This window comes from Podarcis vaucheri (genome assembly GCF_965113315.1).
Source record: "Podarcis vaucheri genome assembly, chromosome: 5".
Classification (NCBI taxonomy): domain Eukaryota; kingdom Metazoa; phylum Chordata; class Lepidosauria; order Squamata; family Lacertidae; genus Podarcis; species Podarcis vaucheri.
This window is the reverse complement of record NC_138763.1, coordinates 5,899,621-5,921,313: the sequence shown is the minus strand read 5'-3', so window position 1 is coordinate 5,921,313 and position 21,693 is coordinate 5,899,621. Positions and strand designations below refer to the sequence as shown.

Below are 21,693 nucleotides of genomic sequence, written 5' to 3'. Positions count from 1 at the left end.
GACCTCAGTTCCCTTCCCTCGATTTCCCATTTTGTCTTTAATATCGGTCCTATTGATTAATTTCCATTGTCCTGAGTGTTGTTAAAATTACATCTTTCCCTCCCTCCCATCCCCGGTTTGCGTCCCTTCCCAATACAAGTCCACAATGTCAGTTCTTAGCCTGGGTCCCACACGTCCGAGGCTCTCAAGTCTATCACAGTCCCTCTCCGCCAGTCTTGTTGGTAATCCTTTGTGTCAGACATCAAATCTCGAAAGAGGTCTATCACAATCCATCCATAGTCTCTTAAGTAGAACTGCTGAAGAATTTCCACAAGGCATGGATCTTTCAAATCATAGTCAGAGTCAAAGTCAATGTGGAGGCCCCAATTATATTTCTTTATTTTAAATTCTTGCATTCCATAAGCTTCCAGGGCCTCCACTTTCATCTTTTGCATCTTTCGTAGGTTTGTAGTAGATTCAATCCAATAGTCTCCTTGCTTGTATTCCACAGATGTCAGATTCTGGTCAACATTTAACTTTTCTTTCTCTTTCTCTTGTTTTGTCTCCTTTTCTTTAATTATCATTTCAAGTTCAGCTGTGGGTTCTTTCTCCTTCCAATCCTCCTTACAATCAGCAGGACTACTTGTTTCAGTAGTCAAGGTCATCATATAATAATAATAATAATAATAATAATAATAATAATAATAATAATTTATTATTTGTACCCCGCCCATCTGGCTGGGTTTCCCCAGCCACTCTGGGCGGCTTCCACAGAAACCAAAAAACACTAAAATATCATACATTAAAAGCTTCCCTGAATAGGGCCGCCTTAAGATGTCTTCTGAATGTCAGGTAGTTGTCCATCACCTTGACATCCAATGGGAGGGCATTCCACAGGGCGGGCGCCACCACCGAAAAGGCCCTCTGCCTGGTTCCCTGTAGCTTCGCTTCTCGTAATGAGGGAACCGCCAGAAGGCCCTCGGCGCTGGACCTCAGTGTCCGGGCAGAACGGTGGGGGTGGAGACGCTCCTTCAGGTATACTGGGCCGAAGCCGTTTAGGGCTTTAAAGGTCAACACCAGCACTTTGAATTGTGCTCGGAAACGTACTGGGAGCCAATGTAGGTCTTTCAAGACCGGTGTTATGTGGTCTCAGCGGCCGCCCCCAGTCACCAGTCTAGCTGCCGCATTCTGGATTAGCTGTAGTTTCCGAGTCACCTTCAAAGGTAGCCCCACGTAGAGCGCATTGCAGTAGTCCAAGCGGGAGATAACTAGAGCATGCACCACTCTGGCCAGACAGTCCGCGGGCAGGTAGGGTCTCAGCCTGCGTACCAGGTGGAGTTGGTAGACAGCTGCCCTGGATACAGAATTGACCTGCGCCTCCATGGACAGCTGTGAGTCCAAAATGACTCCCAGGCTACGCACCTGGTCCTTCAGGGGCACAGTTACCCTATTCAGGACCAGGGAGTCCTCCACACCAGCCCGCCTCCTGTCCCCCAAAAACAGTACTTCTGTCTTGTCAGGATTCAACTTCAATCCATTAGCCGCCATCCATCCTCCAACCGCCTCCAGGCACTCACACAGGACATTCACCGCCTTCACTGGTTCTGATTTGAAAGAAAGGTAGAGCTGGGTATCATCTGCATATTGATGGACACCCAGTCCAAACCCCCTGATGATCTCTCCCAGCGGCTTCATATAGATGTTAAAAAGCATGGGGGAGAGGACGGAACCCTGAGGCACCCCACAATATGTTTACTCATTTCCGAAATATGCTCTTGTAAGGTTCCCACCAGTTGAAACATCCTTTCGATTTGCTCCAGTATCTTTCCATCCACAGCCATTGTAATTCCACAGAGTTCCCCCTAGAGGGAATCTGATTACTTAACGTTGTTTTCTCCAACAATCCTCTTTCTTATTTTTATTACTTTGTTTCCAACAATTTAAGTTCAATTGTAACACCTTTTATTCCAGAGGGGTCTTATGTAGCAATTTTTTCCTGTAGACTGTCTATTTGACAGCTTTGACAGCTGTCAAATTCTGTGCTTACAGGCTTCCAAATAGGATGCTCCCGGGCCCGGGGGGGAGGGTTGTTTACAGCAAAAAGAAGAAACCTCCAAAACTTCACTCTCCTGCACAAAATTACTTTTTTTTTGCCCAATCTTGGGAGTTACAGTCCTTTTAAACTCACCCTTTGCAGGGTAAACTCTCCAGCTTAGTTCGTACGTCGTTGCTTTAGTTCGTCTGCAAGGGGGGGGTGCGGACTTCCTTTTAGCACACCCCCCGATCGTCTCAAATTCAAATAGGAAAATCTTAAAGTCCGATTCCAATTTACTCACGGGTTGTTCTTTTCGGCCGAATTTCAAGGAAGGAAGTCAGCGCTCTCCGGTCATGGCTCGCGGCTTCGCTCAGCGGGGGTAGCGATGGACTCTCAGTGCCACGCCGCCCCCCGTATCCCCTCCGCAGCCTTTAAAAAGGCTCTTTGCGAATCAGGGGGGGCGCTTAAGGCACCCACCGAGTCTTCAGTCCGCAGGCTTCCGCGCCTGCGGTTTTAAGGGTCCCCGTGTCGCCGGCACGGCAAAGACCCGTCCCCCGCTGAGCCGATTCCCTCCGGAGCTCGGAGGGAATCCGCCATTCCCAGATCACGCCAACCCCGGAAGTCGGGGAGGGGGAATTCCCCCCAAACCATAGAAATTAATAAATGATAGGATTTTGGTTATTTGGGGTGTGGAGAAATACAAGCGGTAGAGGAATGCAGGCCTTCTAGAATAATAAAAGAAATAGGGGAGATGGTCCGTAATGAACTTAAGAAAATGTTTAAAAGAATGTTTCCTAAAAACCCAGGAGCTTTCCTTCTGGGAAGAATAACAATGGAAAAACCAAAAAAAGCAAACTACTCTATGGATGTATGTGACTACAGCTGCCTGAATTCTGGTAGCACAAAAGTGGGGAAAAGATGTAGTACCAGCAAGAGAAGAATGGCACCTTAAAATATTAGGATATATAGAACTTGCCAGCAAGACAAATAGATTAAGAAATAATGACGATAAGAATTTAAAAGAGGACTGGACATTATATAGAAACAATAGAGGGGGGATAGTATAACAAAAAAGTAAGTGTAACCGACTGGGGGTGGGAATACTCAGCAGCAGATGTGACAAAGTGGGACAGTGTAAGATACTGAAAATAATTTAGTAAAATAAGAAAATGCAGTCAAAAAGACAACAGATAGGAAACCAGATAAAAAGTGGAAGGGGAGTTAAAATTAAGGCTTATAAGAGTTATAATATGTTACTATTATTATTTACAGATATGTGTCATATACTTATATTAGTCTCTCCCCCCGCCCCCCGTTTCTTATTACCATGTGTTTGACTGTAACATACCGTACTATGCATTGATGATATGATAAAACAGAATACAGGGCCATTGAGGATAATTGGCAGTGCAAGAGAACTGCTCTGGCCCTTTGCCCTGAGGTGTGGACACAGACTGTGGGTTTGGAAGGAAACCAGCTTAGCTGGGTGCGAGGTGACAGGAAAAGAGACTTGAGGAAGGGTTGCTGGGAAGAAGAAGAAGGGAGGGAGGGAGGGAAGACTGGGATCCATCTTGGGCAGGTTGGCCGCTTGCTGGCTGGGAGAAATGCCTTCGACTCCAGGGCTGCACTGCTTTGGGGTACAAGCCCCTCTTGAAATGACCACACTGTAAGATCTGGATCCCCTCCATGCAGACAGAAGGTATAAATAGGCGAATAAACCATATTTCTTAAAGCTACAGCATGCTCCGCCATGTCTCAATTCTCCAAAGGAACACAGACTGGAACCCATTGGAACCCTGCCACAGCTCAGCAGAGAGAGGGAGTGGCACCCAACTTTTGTAACATTGTTTTGAGTGCAGGAACAAATGAACACTTTCTGCTTATAGGTGGTACCTAAGTTGCTTAGCAGTAGTGCAAGACTAGGATTATGTCATCTAGATGTCATCTAGAACTACCCTGTCCTCTTCATCTTGCTACAGCTCCTGTTGCCTCACTCCTTATTGCATAGTTTCCAAATGCCTTGGTCTCCTTCCGATGTCACACTCCAGCTTCCGATGTCACACTCCACCAGGTGGTCCAACAACCTTTGGAGGGCCACAGATTCTGCATGCCTGCTCCGAATGATTTGATACAGCTAGTTCTAGCTGGATGCTATTGCAGCACGGCCTTAATGCAATCGTTGCAAGACCAGGGAGAGGCTCTTTGTCATGAAGAAACAGCATGGCCTGTTCCACATCATCTCCTCGCCCTGTTATTAAACCATTATATTGATTACAATTTCAACATGACTATTACCTCCTTATCATCTAATTGCCACCATGCAGTAACAAATGAGGAAGCTGAGGCAGCCTTCACAAAAACTGTCAGGCAGCCTTGAAGATGAAGGCAGCTCACTAAGGAAGCAGATGTTTCCAGACCATTCAAAGGCACAAGCTGATCCTAAAACCGAGGGATAAAGCAACCAGGGCAATGGTGGGAGTGAGCGGGCTCATTGCCATTGCCATTGTAACTCTCCTGATCGTGCAGTTCCTAAAACTGCAATGGCTGAGTCGGCAGTACCCACCTGGGCCAACTCCGTTTCCCATCATTGGAGGTCTGTGGCGCTTGGACTTGAGTCTCAACCAGGAAACATACACCAAGGTATTTATTTTTGCTGGCGTGATTTGCCATATTGTTGAAATGAAACGGATTTAAGATTGCAGCAGCAGAAGGGAAGGGGGTCAGAATACTTTGGCGACTTGTAACAAACAAAGATGGGTTAGAACAGCGCACGGGAGTCGGCCGAGCGGGCAGCAGGGGTCCCTGAGCGGGCAGCGGGTGTCCATGGGCCAGTTAAACGACCCCTGGTGTATCACCTTCATTGTATAAATTGTGGTTTCTTCTGCTTGTAAACCAACTTGTGTAAAGCAATATAGAAAGGCAGTATGCAAATTAAAAGTGAAATGAAAAAAATGAAATGAAATGCACAAGAAGGTATGTATTTAGAAGTCTCAAGCAAATAATTGTCGATGCTTCTTGTATCGGGAAGTTTTTAATGACTGATGTTTTATTATGTTTATATACTGTGTTGGAAGCTGCCCAGAGTGGCTGAGGCAACCCAGTAAGGTGGGCAGGGTATAAATAATAAAATGAAGAAGAAGAAGAAGAAGAAGAAGAAGAAGAAGAAGAAACAACAATTTGGGCAGGACACACCATTTCCCATACATTGCTTACATAATACACTTGTTGCTGTGGCTGATACTTCTTGTACTCGATTATAAGTAATACCCAGGCCCAGATGAGACAGTTTACCTATAATTGTTTTCTTTAGTGACAGTAAGAATCATGAGACCTATATATAGTGGGAGGGGTGTTTCTGTCTCTGAAACATGAAGTACACTCTAAGCATGTTCTTTTCTTTCATGTTTGATGCTCAAATCAAGTAAGGGACAATGGCAGTTTTATGGTTATATTTGCGGGGGTGGACAATATGACCTTTGAAGATGCTTCCAATTCCACAAGTCCATGATTCTATGGATGAGTTCACTGCATCCCGCTGTGCCACTCAAGCCCGTGTCTGCCAACTTGAAAGGCAGAACTTGAAAGTCGGCATCCAGCCATCCTGTAGACTCAGGTCTGCTGTCGATCAGCTCTTAGCATCGACTCCACGACACTCTGCCACTGATCACCACCAGCATGTCCTCACCAACTCCTTTGCTAGGAATCTGGGAGACTTCCGACCCTTGCGTCCACGACTTGGCTAGCACCTGGCAAACAAGCAACGCTCCGCAACCTGGACTCCGCAACTTGGACACCATAACCTGTGCATTGTAACCTGTTGATGGATCTCAACCAAAACTCTCTGCTACCTGCTGCTTAGTCCCTGTAGTCCAGGATGACATCTCAGGAACATAACTTGCTGAACCAGTAACAATTTGTATTTGCTTTTATTATATACCAAGTATAGCACAGCTTTGTACAAGTTACTATATACACAGACTCGATTCAAACTCTACACACCAACCTTTGAACTTCAACATCAAACTGCCATGTCATACTGTTTATAAGGGAAAACTTTTAGTCAGACTTTCTCACGTACTCTTGCTTAACTTGGCTTCTTGCCAACTCACTAATTGTCCACTTCAAAGCTGCAGTTTCTCACAAATCTCAACACTACCCCCCCCCCCTCAGCCAAGGTTGAAGGGACTTTATTTAAAATTGCCTTTGGATTCAAACAGAAGTGTGAGGGAGCAATACAGAGCAAGAAGAATGAACGGCTGCCGAATGGATCTGGCAAGAGGCCGAGTTTGAGAAACGATTTTGCTTTTAACCGTGTGCCAAGGAAGAATTCCATTATTATTATTTTTTTATCAGTTTTCCAAATGATTACAAATCAGTCTACATTAATTTAAAACAATTTCTTATATTAAAAAATCAGGTTTCCTGCTCCTGTTGCAAATTTATGTCCATTTCTTCCTCATGTAGCCACTTCATTCTTCTTAAATCTCCTCTTTATCCTTCTCTTGATGTTAGTCCATTCTCACAGCTGGCCTTCTTGTTTCCTTACAGCTGCACCTCTGTTGATTTTCATAAATATAAAATCCATTTCACATGAGTAGTCCTTCATAAATGTTGTTCTCAGACCTGGTGTACTGGGAGAGTTAATTTCCATCCTCCTTTGTTCACTTCGCTTCTGTGTTTACAAAATCACACTTCATTCCTTTGATCTCATACCTTCCACCGTCCACCAACTTGCATATAGGCTGCTGCTATAAATAACTCCCAGACAACACGCCCAATCTCTGCCATTAAAATTCCACTCTGGGGTTTTTCCTCGGCGCGCAGTTAAAAAACCAAAAACTTTTCACAAATGCAGCCTCTTGCCAGATTTTATTGGCAGCTGTTCATCTTCTTACTCTGAGTTGCTCCCTTACACTCCTGATCCAGTCCAATGATAATTTAAATAAAGTCCTTGGTCAAGGGGCATAGGCATAATAAAACATTATTAAATTCTTTGTTGAGCATAAATCAAACGCCTCTCCCGTCTTTTGCTCATGCCAGACAGATTAAGATAGCTACAACTACACATGACTCATTCATTTTGCAGCGGAGGTCAAGAAAGAAAAAGACCAGTTGGAGACCATTTAAAAGCACAAAGTGTCTTGTCCTCTCCCTTCCTTCCTGGCTGTTTTAAGGGTTTTCAAGCTTCTTAGAAATCATTCAAATACCTTCAAAGATCTGAACACAGCCCTTTCAGCAGCTGATTGATTGCAACCCGTTATCATATGGCGTCTCAGGAGTGCCTCTTGATTAATGCCAATATTCCAAATTAGTGAGGAACAGATCACAAATCATGCCGTAGATGGAAGTTCATCCATGTCAGGGACACACTTCCCAGTTCTGGCCCATTCTGCCGTTCAAGTTGGCAGATACAAGCTTAAGCTTGTATCTGCCAACTTGACTCCCAGAACCAGAAGAGGCATCAAAATGGCGGAGGAGAGGTTGGCTTCACACAGGCACAATTTCAGATTGCTTGGAGAAAGCACTGGAGAAGAGGGGACAGATGACTGCGAGGAGCCGAGGACTTTCAGTCTCAGCAACTGATTTTCATGGAGTTAAGATCACAGAGAATGAGCTGCTCTGCCCATTAGGCCTGACACTCGGCCAAGTCTGCGGAAATTGTGTTTTTGCTAATGCTGTAAAGAGCAAACTCTGAACTGTATGATTTACTGCCTGTTTGCATTTTGACAGTATGTGGAACAGGAAGGAGGTGCCAACTTGTTGTTCATTTCAGGCAGTGAAGCATATTGGGAGGAAGTTGCTTTTGCTAGAGTTGCCTACAAAGTGGTTTCAAAAAAATATATTAAATAAATAATTGCAAGAAAAGTTATTTTATTTGTCTAAATTGCAGATATCAAAGGATTATGGGAGGATCTTCACCATGTGGGTGGGACACAAACCTATGATTCTCCTGAATGGGTTCGATGCTGTGAAAGAGGCTCTGATCACGCATTCCGAACAGATGACGGGCCGGCCCATGACCCCTTTCGTGATTGATACAATGAAGGGAAAAGGTAAGTCAACCTCCTTACTGTTTAAGAGTGTTGAGATTTCTGGGCTCTACCTTGATCAAATGCAACAAAATGCACTCAAATGGCGGGCGGGGGGGGGGGCATACAGAAAAAAAACCAATGTCCATCAAAAATGTTAATTGAATTCCCAATACATGCAGGTTCCGCTGTTGATCCGCTCGCCATGTGAAAATTCACTTATCTGAACGTACAAAATTATGACCTCCACAGATTCAGATATCCAAACAGCCGGAGTTTGCCCACTTCCTTACTTCATTGCTTGCTTGTGTTTCGTTAGATGGTAACAGCCAATTTCAGGCAGAAACCATGCAGGGATGGAGGGAGTCCAGACAAATCAATTTCCCCTTTGTCTTTCTTTTGCGGGTTGGTTGCATAATTCCTAGGAACAAACCATGAAGGGGGGTAATCAATCAAATCCCCATTTAGAAATGTTCCCATAGGAATCAATAGAAATTGTGGACTCATTATGCGAACACTTGCCTAACAAATGATTTCCAGGGAACGCATTGTGCTTGGTAAGCCGGACCTGCGTAACTAGTGGTACCGTTCTTAACCTGAAACCGTTCTTAACCTGAGGTACCACTTTAGCTAATGAGGCCTCCCGCTGCCACTAAGCCGCCAGGGTGCGATTTCTGTTCTCATCCTGAAGCAAAGTTCTTAACCCGAGGTACTATTTCTGGGTTAGAGGAGACTGTAACCTGAAGCGTCTGCAACCCGAGGTGTCTGTAACCCGAGGTACCACTGCATATTGAAATGGACAAAACGGAAATGGACAAATCAGTCTATTTCCAGGCCCTCTTGTTTTTGCATATGATGTGGGGATATAGGATGCTATTTTCTACAAAGTAAAAATATGAGTCCACCTAGCTCAGAATCTGCTACTCCAGAGGACCCCGCTGTGACACCTGCAGGCATTGGGGTGCCCACGAGTACCTCCTGTGGCACCCACAAATGTTCTCAGTAACTGACCCCTTCAAAAATCCGCAGTGCATGAGTGGCTCCTGGCAGATATTCGAGTAGCCATGGCAGAATGTGGATGAGCTTCTACATACATGCGCACACACCATCAAAATTCATACCCAGTGGATCCAAATGGCATCCATCCATACTTTCTCAATAGGAATGAGCTGCACACACTAGAGACATTTCTACTTGGAATTTTAGGCAGTGATATCCCAAAAAATATAAGAGAAATCTTTTTATATGCAACAGCCACTGCCCGGTTATTAATTGCATCAAACTGGAAAGAGGACACAGTACCAACAGTGAGGGAATGGCAGAACAAGTTATTAGACTATGTAGAATTGGCTCAATTGACAGATAGATTAAGGGGAAATGCAAAACAATCATTCACGCAAAAATGGGATATGTTCAAGAAATACCTACAAAAATGTAACAACAGCATAACATCCATGGCAGTGTTTGAATAACCCTTGTGTAAATTAAATACTACTAAGCACGGAAAAACGGTATGATATGTTATACGAAAGTACTAGAAACTATAGTAAGAGTAAGGTAAGAAGTATAAGTACATTCAATGTCGTAAAGGTAACTTACATCGGGAAATGACGTCTGTTTTCATATAATTTAGTTTATTGGAATTTAGTTTATTGGATTTTTTTTACTTTGGTTTATTTTTGTTTAGTTAGAAATTATAAGAAAAGAGCATGTACAAATACAAGTTTAAATCCATATTTAATGGTATAATTATTTAAGGCTGTTACGTGTACAGTGGTGCCCCGCAAGACGAATGCCTTGCAAGACAGAAAACCCGCTAGACGAAAGGGTTTTCCATTTTTGAGCTGCTTCGCGAGACGATTTTCCCTATGGGCTTGCTTTGCAAGACAAAAACGTCTTGCGAGTGTTCCGACTTTTTTCCGCTCCCCCCCTTTTTCTAAGCCGCTAATAGCCTTTTAGCTGCTAATCCGCTAAGCCTTTAATAGCCGCTAAACCGCTAATAGCGCTAATCCGCTAAGCCGCTAATAGGGTTGCTTCGCAAGACGAAAAACCACTAGACGAAGAGACTCGCGGAACGGATTAATTTCATCTTGCGAGGCACCACTGTACCAAAATTGTGTATGGATGTAAAATAAATAATAATAATAATAATAATAATAATAATAATAATAATAGGAATAAGCTGCATATATGCCTTCCACTTCCCTTCACATTTTGCCCTGCCAGCTATGCATAATGAACACGCAACTAGAGTTGGGTCAAGGATTGTCTGTAGCTCAATTGCACAGCTCTTGGATTGCCCATTGAAAATCCTAGGTTCCATCTCTGGCTTATTCAGGCTGTTGTTGTTGTTGTTGTTTATATCCTGCCTTTTCCTGGACCAGGGCTCAAGGCAGCTCACACAATTTAAAGCAATCCAGATAAAATACCAACAGCTAAAAACATACAAACTTTTTCCCCGTAAGGCATACCATATACAGTTCTTTGCTGCACTTCTCCCCACCCCACTCCAATGCTTCTAGAATGTATTGCTGATCTGCTTTACAGGAGTTCTGTTTGCAACTGGCCACATCTGGAAGCAGCAGAGGCGCTTTAGCCTGACGACCCTGCGGAATTTAGGCATGGGGAAGAAGGGCGTGGAGTACCGCATTCAACAGGAGTCGAACTATCTCCTCGAACTATTTAGAAACGAGAGAGGTCAGAAACACCACCATTATTATATAGACTGAATGCTGTGCAGTTTCAAGCTTGTGAATTGATCAGCACTTCTGGTCGGGGCTAACAACGCAGAAATGCAAGGTTTAACAGCCCAATGCATTTATAGGATTAGTTTCTTCTAGTGTGACTATTTAAGCTTCTAGGCCTCATGGGTGTAAGACTGAAAAGCATAGGCATGCCTAGGATGTGTCTGTTGAAGCTCTGGAATTTATGCAGCTCATAAATGCTTTAGTTGAGATTCCTGCATCTGCAGTGACCTTCAGGGCCCCTTCCAATTCTACACTTCTATGATCCATGAAACCACATGGAGACTGCCCTTTCCCTCTCCCCTCCAGAATCACCCACAATGCAGGAGGACACTCTGTAGCTGCCACCAGAGGCTCCCTGGCTCCTTTGCAACCAACAACTAAAAAACAGAGCACAGCCTCTTTAAATGCAATAGCTTCCTTCCAAGAGGGCAGAGCTAGAGGCAATTGCTTGGCTGCAGGACTCTTTAGGGCCCCACTTGACTACCAGCTGTTGCTGAAGCAACATTATTGCCTGCCCCTTGCATAGAGCCTTTGGCGCTGACTCCACGGGGAGCCGACTGGAGGAGGAGTTCTGAACTCCTGCCCTGTTAATGATTCTTGACAGGGCTCCAGGGTTGAGACTGATTTTGTGCAGTGTTTCACTGATGTGTTTATTTGCTCTTGTGCCCTGGAAAAACACCACACAAAAAGAACCTTGGTGCAGTCATAACTAACTTGCCCCAAGGGATTTAATCTGGCTCTTGTGCAGGATCGTCTGCAAAGAGAAGGCCACTTTTGGGTTCAATCTCACTCTTCTAGCATGTGGCAAGGAACAGTCTATGGGGAGGAGGAGATGCTTCTACATGAAGAAAGTGACTCCATCTCCCATCGTCCTGAGCAAGTATGGACCAAGGCCAGGAATGATGGGAGTTGTAGTACAATAACATGTGGCAGGCCAAAAGTTTCCCAGCCCTGAGTCAGGCAAAATCATACACTGAAAGAATGAAATGAAAGACAAGCACAAAAGCAATAATGAATGCAGCCACTTTTCGTGGCAGACCCAGCCCTCCCCCTCCTACTAGATTTGCTCCTGGCCTCTCAGGTGAAAACGTTTGGCTTCATATTAGGCAGGTCTAAATGTTGGTCTGAATGTTAAATGACGACAGTTTATCACACCTGCCCTTTCAGGGAAGCCCATGAACCCTGCTCTCGCCATCTTCCCTGCGGTCTCCAACGTGATCTCGTCCGTGGTGTTCGGGCATCGCTTCTCCTACGATGACGAAGTCTTCCAAGAAATGGTCAAGGCTGTCGATTTCATGTTCCACTTTTTGCCCAGCCCGTTTCGAATTGTGCGTGTTCCGAAAGATTTCGAAAAACAAAATTAAGTGAATGTTCTGTGTCAGAAGGGTAGCTGGGTTATTGCATCGGTCTGTCTTGAGAGGCAACGGAGTATGCCTCTCGGGGTTAAGTCAAACCGTTGCGTTAGAGGCACTGAAGTGACTTCTCTGGGATGCTAGCCTGAGCAGTGTGTCTGGAGGCCCTGGGCTGCCCAGGGGACAAGACTCCACTCTTGTCCTCACTGAGGTGGTCCAAAGGAAAGCAGAGCAAGGTGTTTGGCACCATCTTGGCTGCAGGAATTGCCAGAAGGAGGCGAACAAGGCGCCATCCAACTGTCTTAGGGACGCCACTCTGGATTTGTGTAGGGTTTACTCCTTACTTTTTTCTTCTCCCAGAAGTATCCTGCAAGGTTTTGAACTAGACCAGGATTCAAGCACAAAATTCATTGGGCAACATTTAGCTAGACACAGTCTCTTAGCCTAACCCAGGCATAGGCAAACTTGGTCCTCCAGATATTTTTGGCCTACAACTCCCATGATCCCTAGCTATCAGGACCAGTAGTCAGGGATGATGGGAATTGTAATCCCAAAACATCTGGAGGGCCGAATTTGCCTATGCCTGGCCTAACCTAACTCACGTGGTTGTTGTGAGGATGAAAAGGGAAAGGGGTGAACCTAAGAAGAGTCCTGCTGGATCAGGCCAAAGGTCCCTCTAGTCCAGCACCCCTTTTTTTGTGCATGAGCCTTCTCCCCTGCTGTGGCTTCCAGCACCTGCCATTTCAGAGGCATCATAGCCTCCGACAGTGAAGACAGAACTGACTAGCAGCCATGGGTAGTTTTATGTGAAGCTAGTCTTCTAGGCATCCCTCATTAAAATGTTGGTGCTTCAAAGACAATGCCAGGCCCATAATCTCTCTCCCTTTTTTTTGTAACTGTTTTTATTTTTTCACTTTCTGATACACAAAGAGCAATAATAACAACCATAAAGAGGAAGAGAGACGATAAAAGGGAGAAAGGAGAAGAAAGCGAGGATCTGAGGAGAGACAGGGAGCAGCAGTATTCCAAAAGCAGCAATGTAGTTTCAGACAATTATCCCTCATAAGCATATTACCCAAGGACCCAGAATTTATTTATTTATCCGTTAGCTTTAGTAGCCTGAAGGAATGACCAGCCTTTCCATATACAAGATCCTTTCTGTGAGCCATAATTACACACTCACGAAAGCAGCCTTTGCTTACTCCCCCCCCCACATGCCCCACAACTGTCCCAGAAAAAATGGGACATCCCGTTTTCTCATGTGAGGGCAGGGCAGCCATTTTGGGTGTCACAATCTCGCGCAATTTTGCTCCGAGCTCCCACCCCGAAAAGTGGCCCGATCTTAGTGTGGTGCCCAAAAAAGGCATGCTTTGGCGCACCGTGCAAGCATAGCTCTGGGGGAAGTGCATTTTTTGGCCTCCGTGATCTCACGTGGGTCCAGTGACTTGCGCAGGAGTATGGGCGGGAAGACGTGCCTTCTGGTTTTGGGACTCAAAATATCAGAGGGTATGTGCGCATGCCCTTCAAAGAGCTACGAATAACGCGGCGAGGGCAGATAACCAATCGTCTTCTCTTTCTCTCCATCTCCAGGCATATGATCTTTTCCCTGGGCTGATGCGCCATGTGCCGGGACCTCACCAGAAGGCATTCGAATGCTTGGCGAAAGGGCACGCAATTATAAGGGACGAGATCAGAAGCCACGAGAAGACCAGGGACCCAATTGACCCGCAGGATTTAATTGACTACTATCTGAATCAGATTGAAAAGGTAAGGGGCTGCCTTCTGTGAAGCTGGAGCTCATCTGAAGAGATGGTGGAAATGCTGGTAAATCGTAGAATCGAAGAGTTGGAAGGGACTCTGAGCATCACCTGGTCCACCCCCTGCAATGTAAGAAATGCAACTAAACCATCTATGAAAGATGGCTATCCAACCTTTGCTTAAAAGCTTCCAAGGAAGGAGGGTCCACAACCTCCTAAAGGAGACGTTTTCACTGTCAAACAGCTCATTTAACACTAAAAAAGAGTTAAGCAGTGGTCCTGATAACCACAGCCATATGACGTTCTTTTTTAATGTTAATAATGTGTTATTAAAATGTGACACCAGAGGGTTCTGCAGAGCAACTAGCTATCATAAACTTAGGCAGACCTCGTGGAAAGGAAGCAAAACGAAACCAAACAGGACGGTCTCAATGTTTTCTAATATCGTTCTAGCAACGTTTTTAAAGGTGAGTGTAGATCCAGCCTTACTGACAGGAAGTTCTTCCTGATGCTTAGACAGAATCGCCTTTCTTGTACCTTGAAGCCGTTGTTCCGAGTCCTACACTCTGAATCAGGAGAAAACAAGCCTGTGACAGCCCCTAAAACATTTGAAGATGGCTATCATATCTCTTCTCAATCTCCTCTTTTCCATACTCAGTTCCTTCAACTGCTCTTCATAAGGCTTGGCTCCTAGATCCTTTTCCAGCTGCACTGGCTCCCAATGGAGTACAGGGTCAGATTTAAGGTGCTGGTTTTGACCTTTAAAGCCCTTCATGGCCTAGGACCCTCGTACCTACGGGACCGCCTCTCCTGGTATGCCCCACAGAGGACCTTAAGGTCCATACACCCTAGAGGTCCCAGGCCCTAAGGAAGTCAGATTAACCTCAACCAGAGCCAGGGCCTTTTCAGCACTGGTGGAACGCTCTATGAGACCAGGGCCCAGCGGGATCTGATTTCTTTCTGCAGGGCCTGTAAGACAGAGTTGTTCCACCTGGCCTTTGGCTTGGAATCAACTTGATCCCCTCCCCCTCTTTCCTTTTTCCTTTCTCCTTCTGTGATGGAACTCCTATTTGGGGACTTCCCTGGCTTTTTTCTGGCCCACGTAGGACCAGTCTGGAAAGTTAGCCTTGTTGAAGACTTGACGTTTTCATCCCCCCCCCCCAAGTTTTTGGTTTGAGTTTCCATTGAAATGAGGCTATATTTTAATGTTTTGATGTTGTATTTTAATCTTGTTTTTAAGTTGTATTTCAATCAATTTGTTTTTATATCAGGTGTTAGCCGCCCTGAGCCCGGTCTTGGCTGGGGAGGGCAGGGTATAAATAATTTTTATCATCATCATCATCTTAGTTGCCCTCCTCTGCGCACTTTCCAGGCCATCTCACATAGTCATGGGTTTTCTCAAAGAATTCTGGGGGCTGCATTTTGTTAAGGGTCCTGAGAGTTGTCTCTGGCCTCACCTACCATGGTCCTTCAGAAGGTGGCCTAGACGGGAAGTCAGTCCACTGGCTGAAATGTTCCCCCACTCTCTGCCCACCTGCCATTTGTTTCACACTGTATTGTGGCATAGTTCAGAACGCTACCCTATCCAGTGGCCACACAAAGAACGGAACGCCACTAAACCCTTTAACCTTACTCTCACCTTTTGGGCACCAACAGAGCAAAGATGACCCCAACAGCACATTTGACGAGGAAAACATGATCCACGTCATCACCGACTTCTTTGCAGCGGGGACCGAGACGACCTCCGTCACGCTTCTCTGGGCTATCCTCTATATGCTAGCCTTTCAAGACATCCAAGGTGAGGCCTCCGTAACAAGTCCAGATACGTTTTGTAGGTAGAAAGCATCGTGTGGGAAGATCGGCACGAGCACATTCACAAGCGGGCTGAACAGGGCAGGACTTTGCAGCCTGTTTCACTGAAGCAAAGAGTTGGTTTTGAAAGCTGGTTGCTGTGCACCTAATTTGCCAGCTGTAATGGGAATTGTAGTTGCTTTTGTGTAAGTCACCGACTTCTCTGAACTGCTTGTTTGTTTAAACCTTTCCCTAACTGAAGCGCACTCCTGTGCGTCTGCTTCAGTCGCTGGCAGAATCCGTTAGTGGGTGTTTCCTAAACTTTTTCCAACATAAGAATTCCTTGACAGCCAGTCTCCGCCTAGCCTCTCTGCGTGGAAGCCTTCTGCGCAGAGTAGGCGTGCCCAGTGGTGGTCCGGCACTCTCCCCGCTGATCTCACTGGAAGAGTCCCTGAGCCTTCCCTCCAAAGTGTTCTCATTCCCTCCTTCCTTCTTGGTGTCACCTTGATTCCCTTCCCCCTCGGAAACTCTCTCTCTCTCCTTGCTGGTTCCCTCTCCTGAACTATCGGGGCGACTTCTCTCTCTGCTGGTCTCCGATGTCAGTTCCATGACACCAGCGCATATACCACCTCCACCATTTCTCTTAACGTTTAACACACACACACACACACACACACACACACACACACAATTTTCATAAAATTTTCTAATTGCATTTCAAAATATTCATTTAAACAACCTTAAATCAGTGACTTCCCTACTTCTCTTTCCGTGGTTCGTTTTGCTTACCAGGCATCCCTGCATATTTTACAACATGAACTAAACCATTCAGTAAGCCATTGTTATATCCATCGAAACTTATTGACACTGTTGAATTTATCTTAATGCCAACAGTGTTTTTAAATGAACACAATTTTCACCCATATATTCAGTAAACATCTTCCAGTCTTCTTCAAATGTATATTCTTCTTGTTCACTTATTCTATATGTTAAATCTGCAAGTTGCATGTATTCCATCAGTTTAAGTTGCCATTCTTCTTTGGTTGGGACCTCGCTCGTTTTCCATTTTGAGACTAACAAGACACGGGCCATAGTAGTAGCATATATAAATAGTCTTTTTGATACTTGGGAATTTCCCTTTGAACTATCAACATTAGTTTATCCTTAACATACTAACCCAATTGGTCAGTGTGGGTGAACTGCAAGCCTGGGGCTGGATGTGGCTCTGCAGGTAATGCTACCTGGCCTTCAGAACTCTCCCCTGGTCACAGCCCTCACATCTTCCATTTCATAGCGCAAATACTGTATTTTTCTGTCTATAAGACGATATTTTTTCCTTAGTAATAATAGGCAAAAATTGTGGGTCGTCTAATACACGGATAGCAGAGGGGGGACAGGCGATTGGTGGCAACAGCCAGCAGGAGATTGGCAGTGGCGACTGAGCTTGTGATTGGTTGCTTTGGCAAGACCTGCTGACGATTGGCTGCTGTCGCTGCAATTGGGCTGGTTATTTATGGCCGCAGCATACGTGCCTGCAATTGGCCGTGGTTGCGTCGAGTGTGCAGGTGGGCTTTTGGCAACGAGCGTGCAGATGATTGGTGGCTGCAGCTATGGGTGCGATTCTCATTGGCGGGCAGGCTGTAGAACTCTGGACAATCTCTCTCTCCCCCCCCCCAATAGTTTTGTTGCAGTCCAAAAAAATAGGGGTCGTCTTATACATGGGGGCGTATTATACACGGAAAAATGCAGTCTTTTTGCCTGGCTGAGATGTGCTCCTGAACTCTGATCGCTGGCATAGCCTGACTGGGGCTGCCCCAGACATGTGATTCTGAGGGTGTGAGAGGACACAACCAAGTGCCCCCACTGCAGGCACCCTGCGGGGAGGCAAGCTGCCCCAGGGCCAGATCTCTGGGGCTGGGACGGGCCCCACACTGCACCTGCCCAAGTTGCCTGCCCACCAGCCAGCCCTTTCCCCCTCTGCACAGACATTTCATTTGACGCGACGCTGCCACTGACCTCTGACGTGCGCATGTGTGCCTGCTCTGGGCATCAGAAACTCACCCTACGCCACCGACTGATCATGCTTCTTCCTTGCCTGGATGGAAGATGGAGAGGCGTCAGGGGATGTGTGCAGAAACTAGCCTGCTGCACAAAAGTGAAATTTTCCATCATTGCTCCATGCACTTTTGCTTCTGCCTCCACTCCCCCCCCCCCGGCTAGGATATGCCCCCCCCCCAAGTTTCACGGAAGGCAGTGTGATCTTTGGGGTTTCCTAGTCCTGACATGGATCAAATATAAATTTATCCTAAGGACTGCCAGAGGTTCCTCTGCTAATCTGATATGACATGGTGATTTGTATGCATACGTGTGTATATTTCACCAGAAAAAGTCCGGGAGGAGCTACATGCAGTTCTGGATCCTTCCGAAGAGGTCTGTTATGACGATCGGAAAAGGTTGCCGTACACCAATGCCGTCATTCATGAGGTCCAGCGCCTCTGCAATGTCCTGCTGGTTGGGTCCTTCAGAGAATGCACAACAGACATAACCCTGCAAGGCTATCGTCTTAAAAAGGTATACTGATTCTCCTCCTTCTGTTATACCTTAAATTCCCATGGAACGCGGGGAACCACCTTATATTAAGTCAGACCATCTGGAGGGCCACAGGTTCCCAACTCTGCTCCAGAGTGGCCTTAGCACTAAGTAAGGTAAAGGTACCCCTGCCCGTACGGGCCAGTCGTGACCGACTCTAGGGTTGCGCGCTCATCTCACTCAAGAGGCTGGGAGCCGGTGCCGTCCGAAGACACTTCCGGGTCACGTGGCCAGCATGACGAAGCTGCAACTGGCGAGCCAGCACCAGTGCCGCACACAGAAATGCCGTTTACCTTCCCGCTATAAAGCGGTACCTATTTTTCTACTTGCATTTAAGGGTGCTTTCGAACTGCTAGGTGGGCAGGAGCTGGGACCGAACGATGGGAGCTCACCCCGCTGCGGGGATTTGAACCGCCGACCTTACGGTCAGCAAGTCCTAGGCACTGAGGTTTTACCCACAGCGCCACCCGCGTCCCTAGCACTAAGTATACCCATTGAAATTTACGGACCTAACTTGGTCGTGTTCATTAATTTCAGCAGGCAAATGAGCAAAACCTCAGTAAAATACCAACCAACGTATTTGAGTTATGCAAATACCATACAGAAGTACAGTGGTACCTTGGTTGTTGAATGGCTTTGCTCCCAAACAAATCGACTCCCAAATGCCGCAAACCCGGAAGTGAGTGTTACGGTTTGCAAACGTTTTTTGGAAGCCGAACATCCGACGCGGCTTCCGATTGAGTGCAGGAAGCTCCTGAAGCCAAGCGGAAGCAGCGCCTTGGTTTTTGAGTGGTTTTGGGAGTCAAACGGACCCCAGAATGGATTAAGTTCAACAAGTAACGTACCACTGTACTTAAGATTCCATTCCCACTCTGATTTCTTATCATCTGTCCAGCAGGAGGAAATACGCACCCCTTTCTCTTGACACCTACAGCAGCAAGAGAGGGGAGGAAATCACCCAAAGCAGATCTGTCCAGGAGCTTACTTTGATCTGTCCATATGTGGATCCATTGGAACTGAGGAGTTGATTATAATCATTACTTAATGGTTTTGCAGGGCACCGTCATCATCCCCGATGTAGCTTCTGTCTTGTATGACCCTGACCACTGGGAGACGCCTCATCAGTTCAACCCAAATCACTTCCTGGACAAAGATGGAAAATTCTTCTGCAAGGAAGCCTTCATGCCCTTTGCAGTAGGTAAGTGTGCCCTCTCTCCCACCCCAGCCCAGAAAAATGCCCGCACATGCCCCACAATGTATGTTACATTGTGTGTGTCACATACAATGGCTGTGTGAGCCTTATGGAATAGTGACACCTTTTCCTGGTCAGCAAGGAATAAGCAAGACTGACTAACTAACCCGGATCTCAATGTTCCTCCTCCCCATGCAGGGCATCGCATTTGTGTGGGGGAGCGCTTGGCGCGAACCGAACTCTTCATTGTCTTCACCAAACTTCTGCGGGTTTTTAAATTGCAGCTTCCAGAAGGAGTGAAGAGCGTCAGCATCAAGCCTATAACCGGAGGATTGGCCATGGTGCCACAACCCTATAAGCTCTGTGCTGTTCCTTACTAGGTTCCCGAGGGGAGGGGGGCTATTTCTGCACACAGGGCGGAGGTGGGTGGGCTGCAGAGATGGGCTTCCTGACAGCTGAATTGCCCCTTTCATATCTACATGTTTTAAACTGGTTTTAGAATATTTAAATGTTGCTACTGATGGTTATGTTTCTGCTGCCCAGAACTCCTCTGGGAGAAGGAAAACCACTTCCGCCCTTCTGAGGTGGGGTTGTGGGCGTCACAGCCCAGCCCCCATGCGATTGGGGGGATTCCCAGCCGTGTCACCCCCTGGCCAGCCAATCGGCTGGCTCTGGGGGCGTGGCCTGCCCTATTTAAGGCAGGACATGGCCGGGGATCTCCCTCTTTGCCGCTCCTCAGCTGTTCTGTTTTCCCACCCTCCCGCCCTATAGGTTTTGCCTTTGACCTTGGTTGGTCTCCGTTGTGGGGCTTGGTAGGAATTTTTCCACTTGGCAAATTGGCATCAGCCACTTGGTTTTCACCTAGCTCATAGCAAATGGTCACAACTTTTTGGGTATTGGCGGTTAGGCATTGGTATAATTCTGTAGTTGGAAGAGGGGAGGTAACGCCATCACCTGCCCCGCATATTGAAGGGTAGTCCGATAAAGGATTCCAGGGGGCGTGGCCCTGCCCGAAGCCTAGGGAGGTGAGGACCTAAGGCACGCCCCCTATCAGTGACCCTGGGGGAGCTCCTATTGGATGTGCATCAGCAGTACTCCCTCTAAGACAGTAAGACAGAACTATTCCGCCTGGCTTTCAATTTGAACCTGGCCTGATCTTTTGTTCCCCTTCCTTCCTTCCCCCTCCCTTTTTTGTGAAGATTGCCTGCTCTGGGATCCCACAGCAAGTTCTCCCCTGGTCTCCTCACTGGCCCAAGTGGGACTAATTTAGCCAGCTAGCCCTTGTGATCATCTAATATTTATTGGATGAATTTCCCCCCTAAATTGATTTTTGATTTTATTGTTATTTACGCTTTATACCCTATTTAATGCTGTTTCTTGGTAGCATCAATTAAGTGTTTTAAATTTGTTGTTAGTTGCCCTGAGCCCGGTTTCCTGAACTGGGAAGGGAGGGGTATAAATAAAAAAATATTATTATTATTTATTATAATGGTGGTTAACCCTTCCTGGACTTTAAGCGGATGGGCTGAAGTTGGATATAGTCGGTTAGGACCAATGCCTAAGCCAATACCGCTCACCACCTGTAACCAATAAAGTTGTGGCCTTTTTTAGCCCATTAACCTTAATAATTGTGTCATGTGTCATTATTTCCACTGGGGCGGGGAGCAGGAACTCGCCACACAATGTATTATAAATTGAATAAAGAAACAAATATTCCTAATTTCATCCAGGTGGATATTCTTTTACCCAAGAACCCCTGTTAGGTTCACATGCCCATTTGTGACATTGCTATAATAATATGCCTTGCCCTCGAATGACTTATCATAGGCCCCATCTGCATTACATTTTTAAAAGCAGTATCGCACTGTCAGGGACAGGCTAGATGTGGAGGGATGGTGGAGGGCACCTGGTCAAGGGCCCCCCAGGGAAACCACAGAGGGATTTGGATCCTGGCTCCTGGTGATGGGAAACTGGACACACCCCAGAGGAGGGGAGGAACTGGGAAGTACTGGAGGCTGGGAGCTTGGCGGAGGAGGAGGATGCACAGCACAGGACAGGGACAGGAAACAGACCTGGCTACTCTACCACAAAGCCACCCTGATGCCTTCTCTTCTTCCCCATCCACTCCCAGATCAAAGCATCTATGGCATGTTACAGAGCAGAGAGCCAGGCAGAAACAGAGAGGGTCTCTGGGAGTCCAACACAGAGGGAGAGGAGCGAAG

General features: G+C 46.3%; 1 protein-coding gene across 1 annotated transcript; it reads left to right on the top strand.

The window, feature by feature from the left end:
• Positions 1–4,336: 4,336 nt before the first annotated feature.
• LOC309533182 (cytochrome P450 2J2-like) lies at positions 4,337–21,099 on the top strand. The gene is made up of 9 exons (XM_082224396.1): positions 4,337–4,654; positions 7,905–8,067; positions 10,591–10,740; positions 11,958–12,118; positions 13,733–13,909; positions 15,556–15,697; positions 18,074–18,261; positions 19,336–19,477; positions 19,670–21,099. The coding sequence occupies exons 1-9, from the start codon at positions 4,484–4,486 to the stop codon at positions 19,849–19,851; spliced, it is 1,476 nt and encodes a 491-aa protein (XP_082080522.1). The 5' UTR covers positions 4,337–4,483; the 3' UTR covers positions 19,852–21,099.
• Positions 21,100–21,693: the final 594 nt, after the last annotated feature.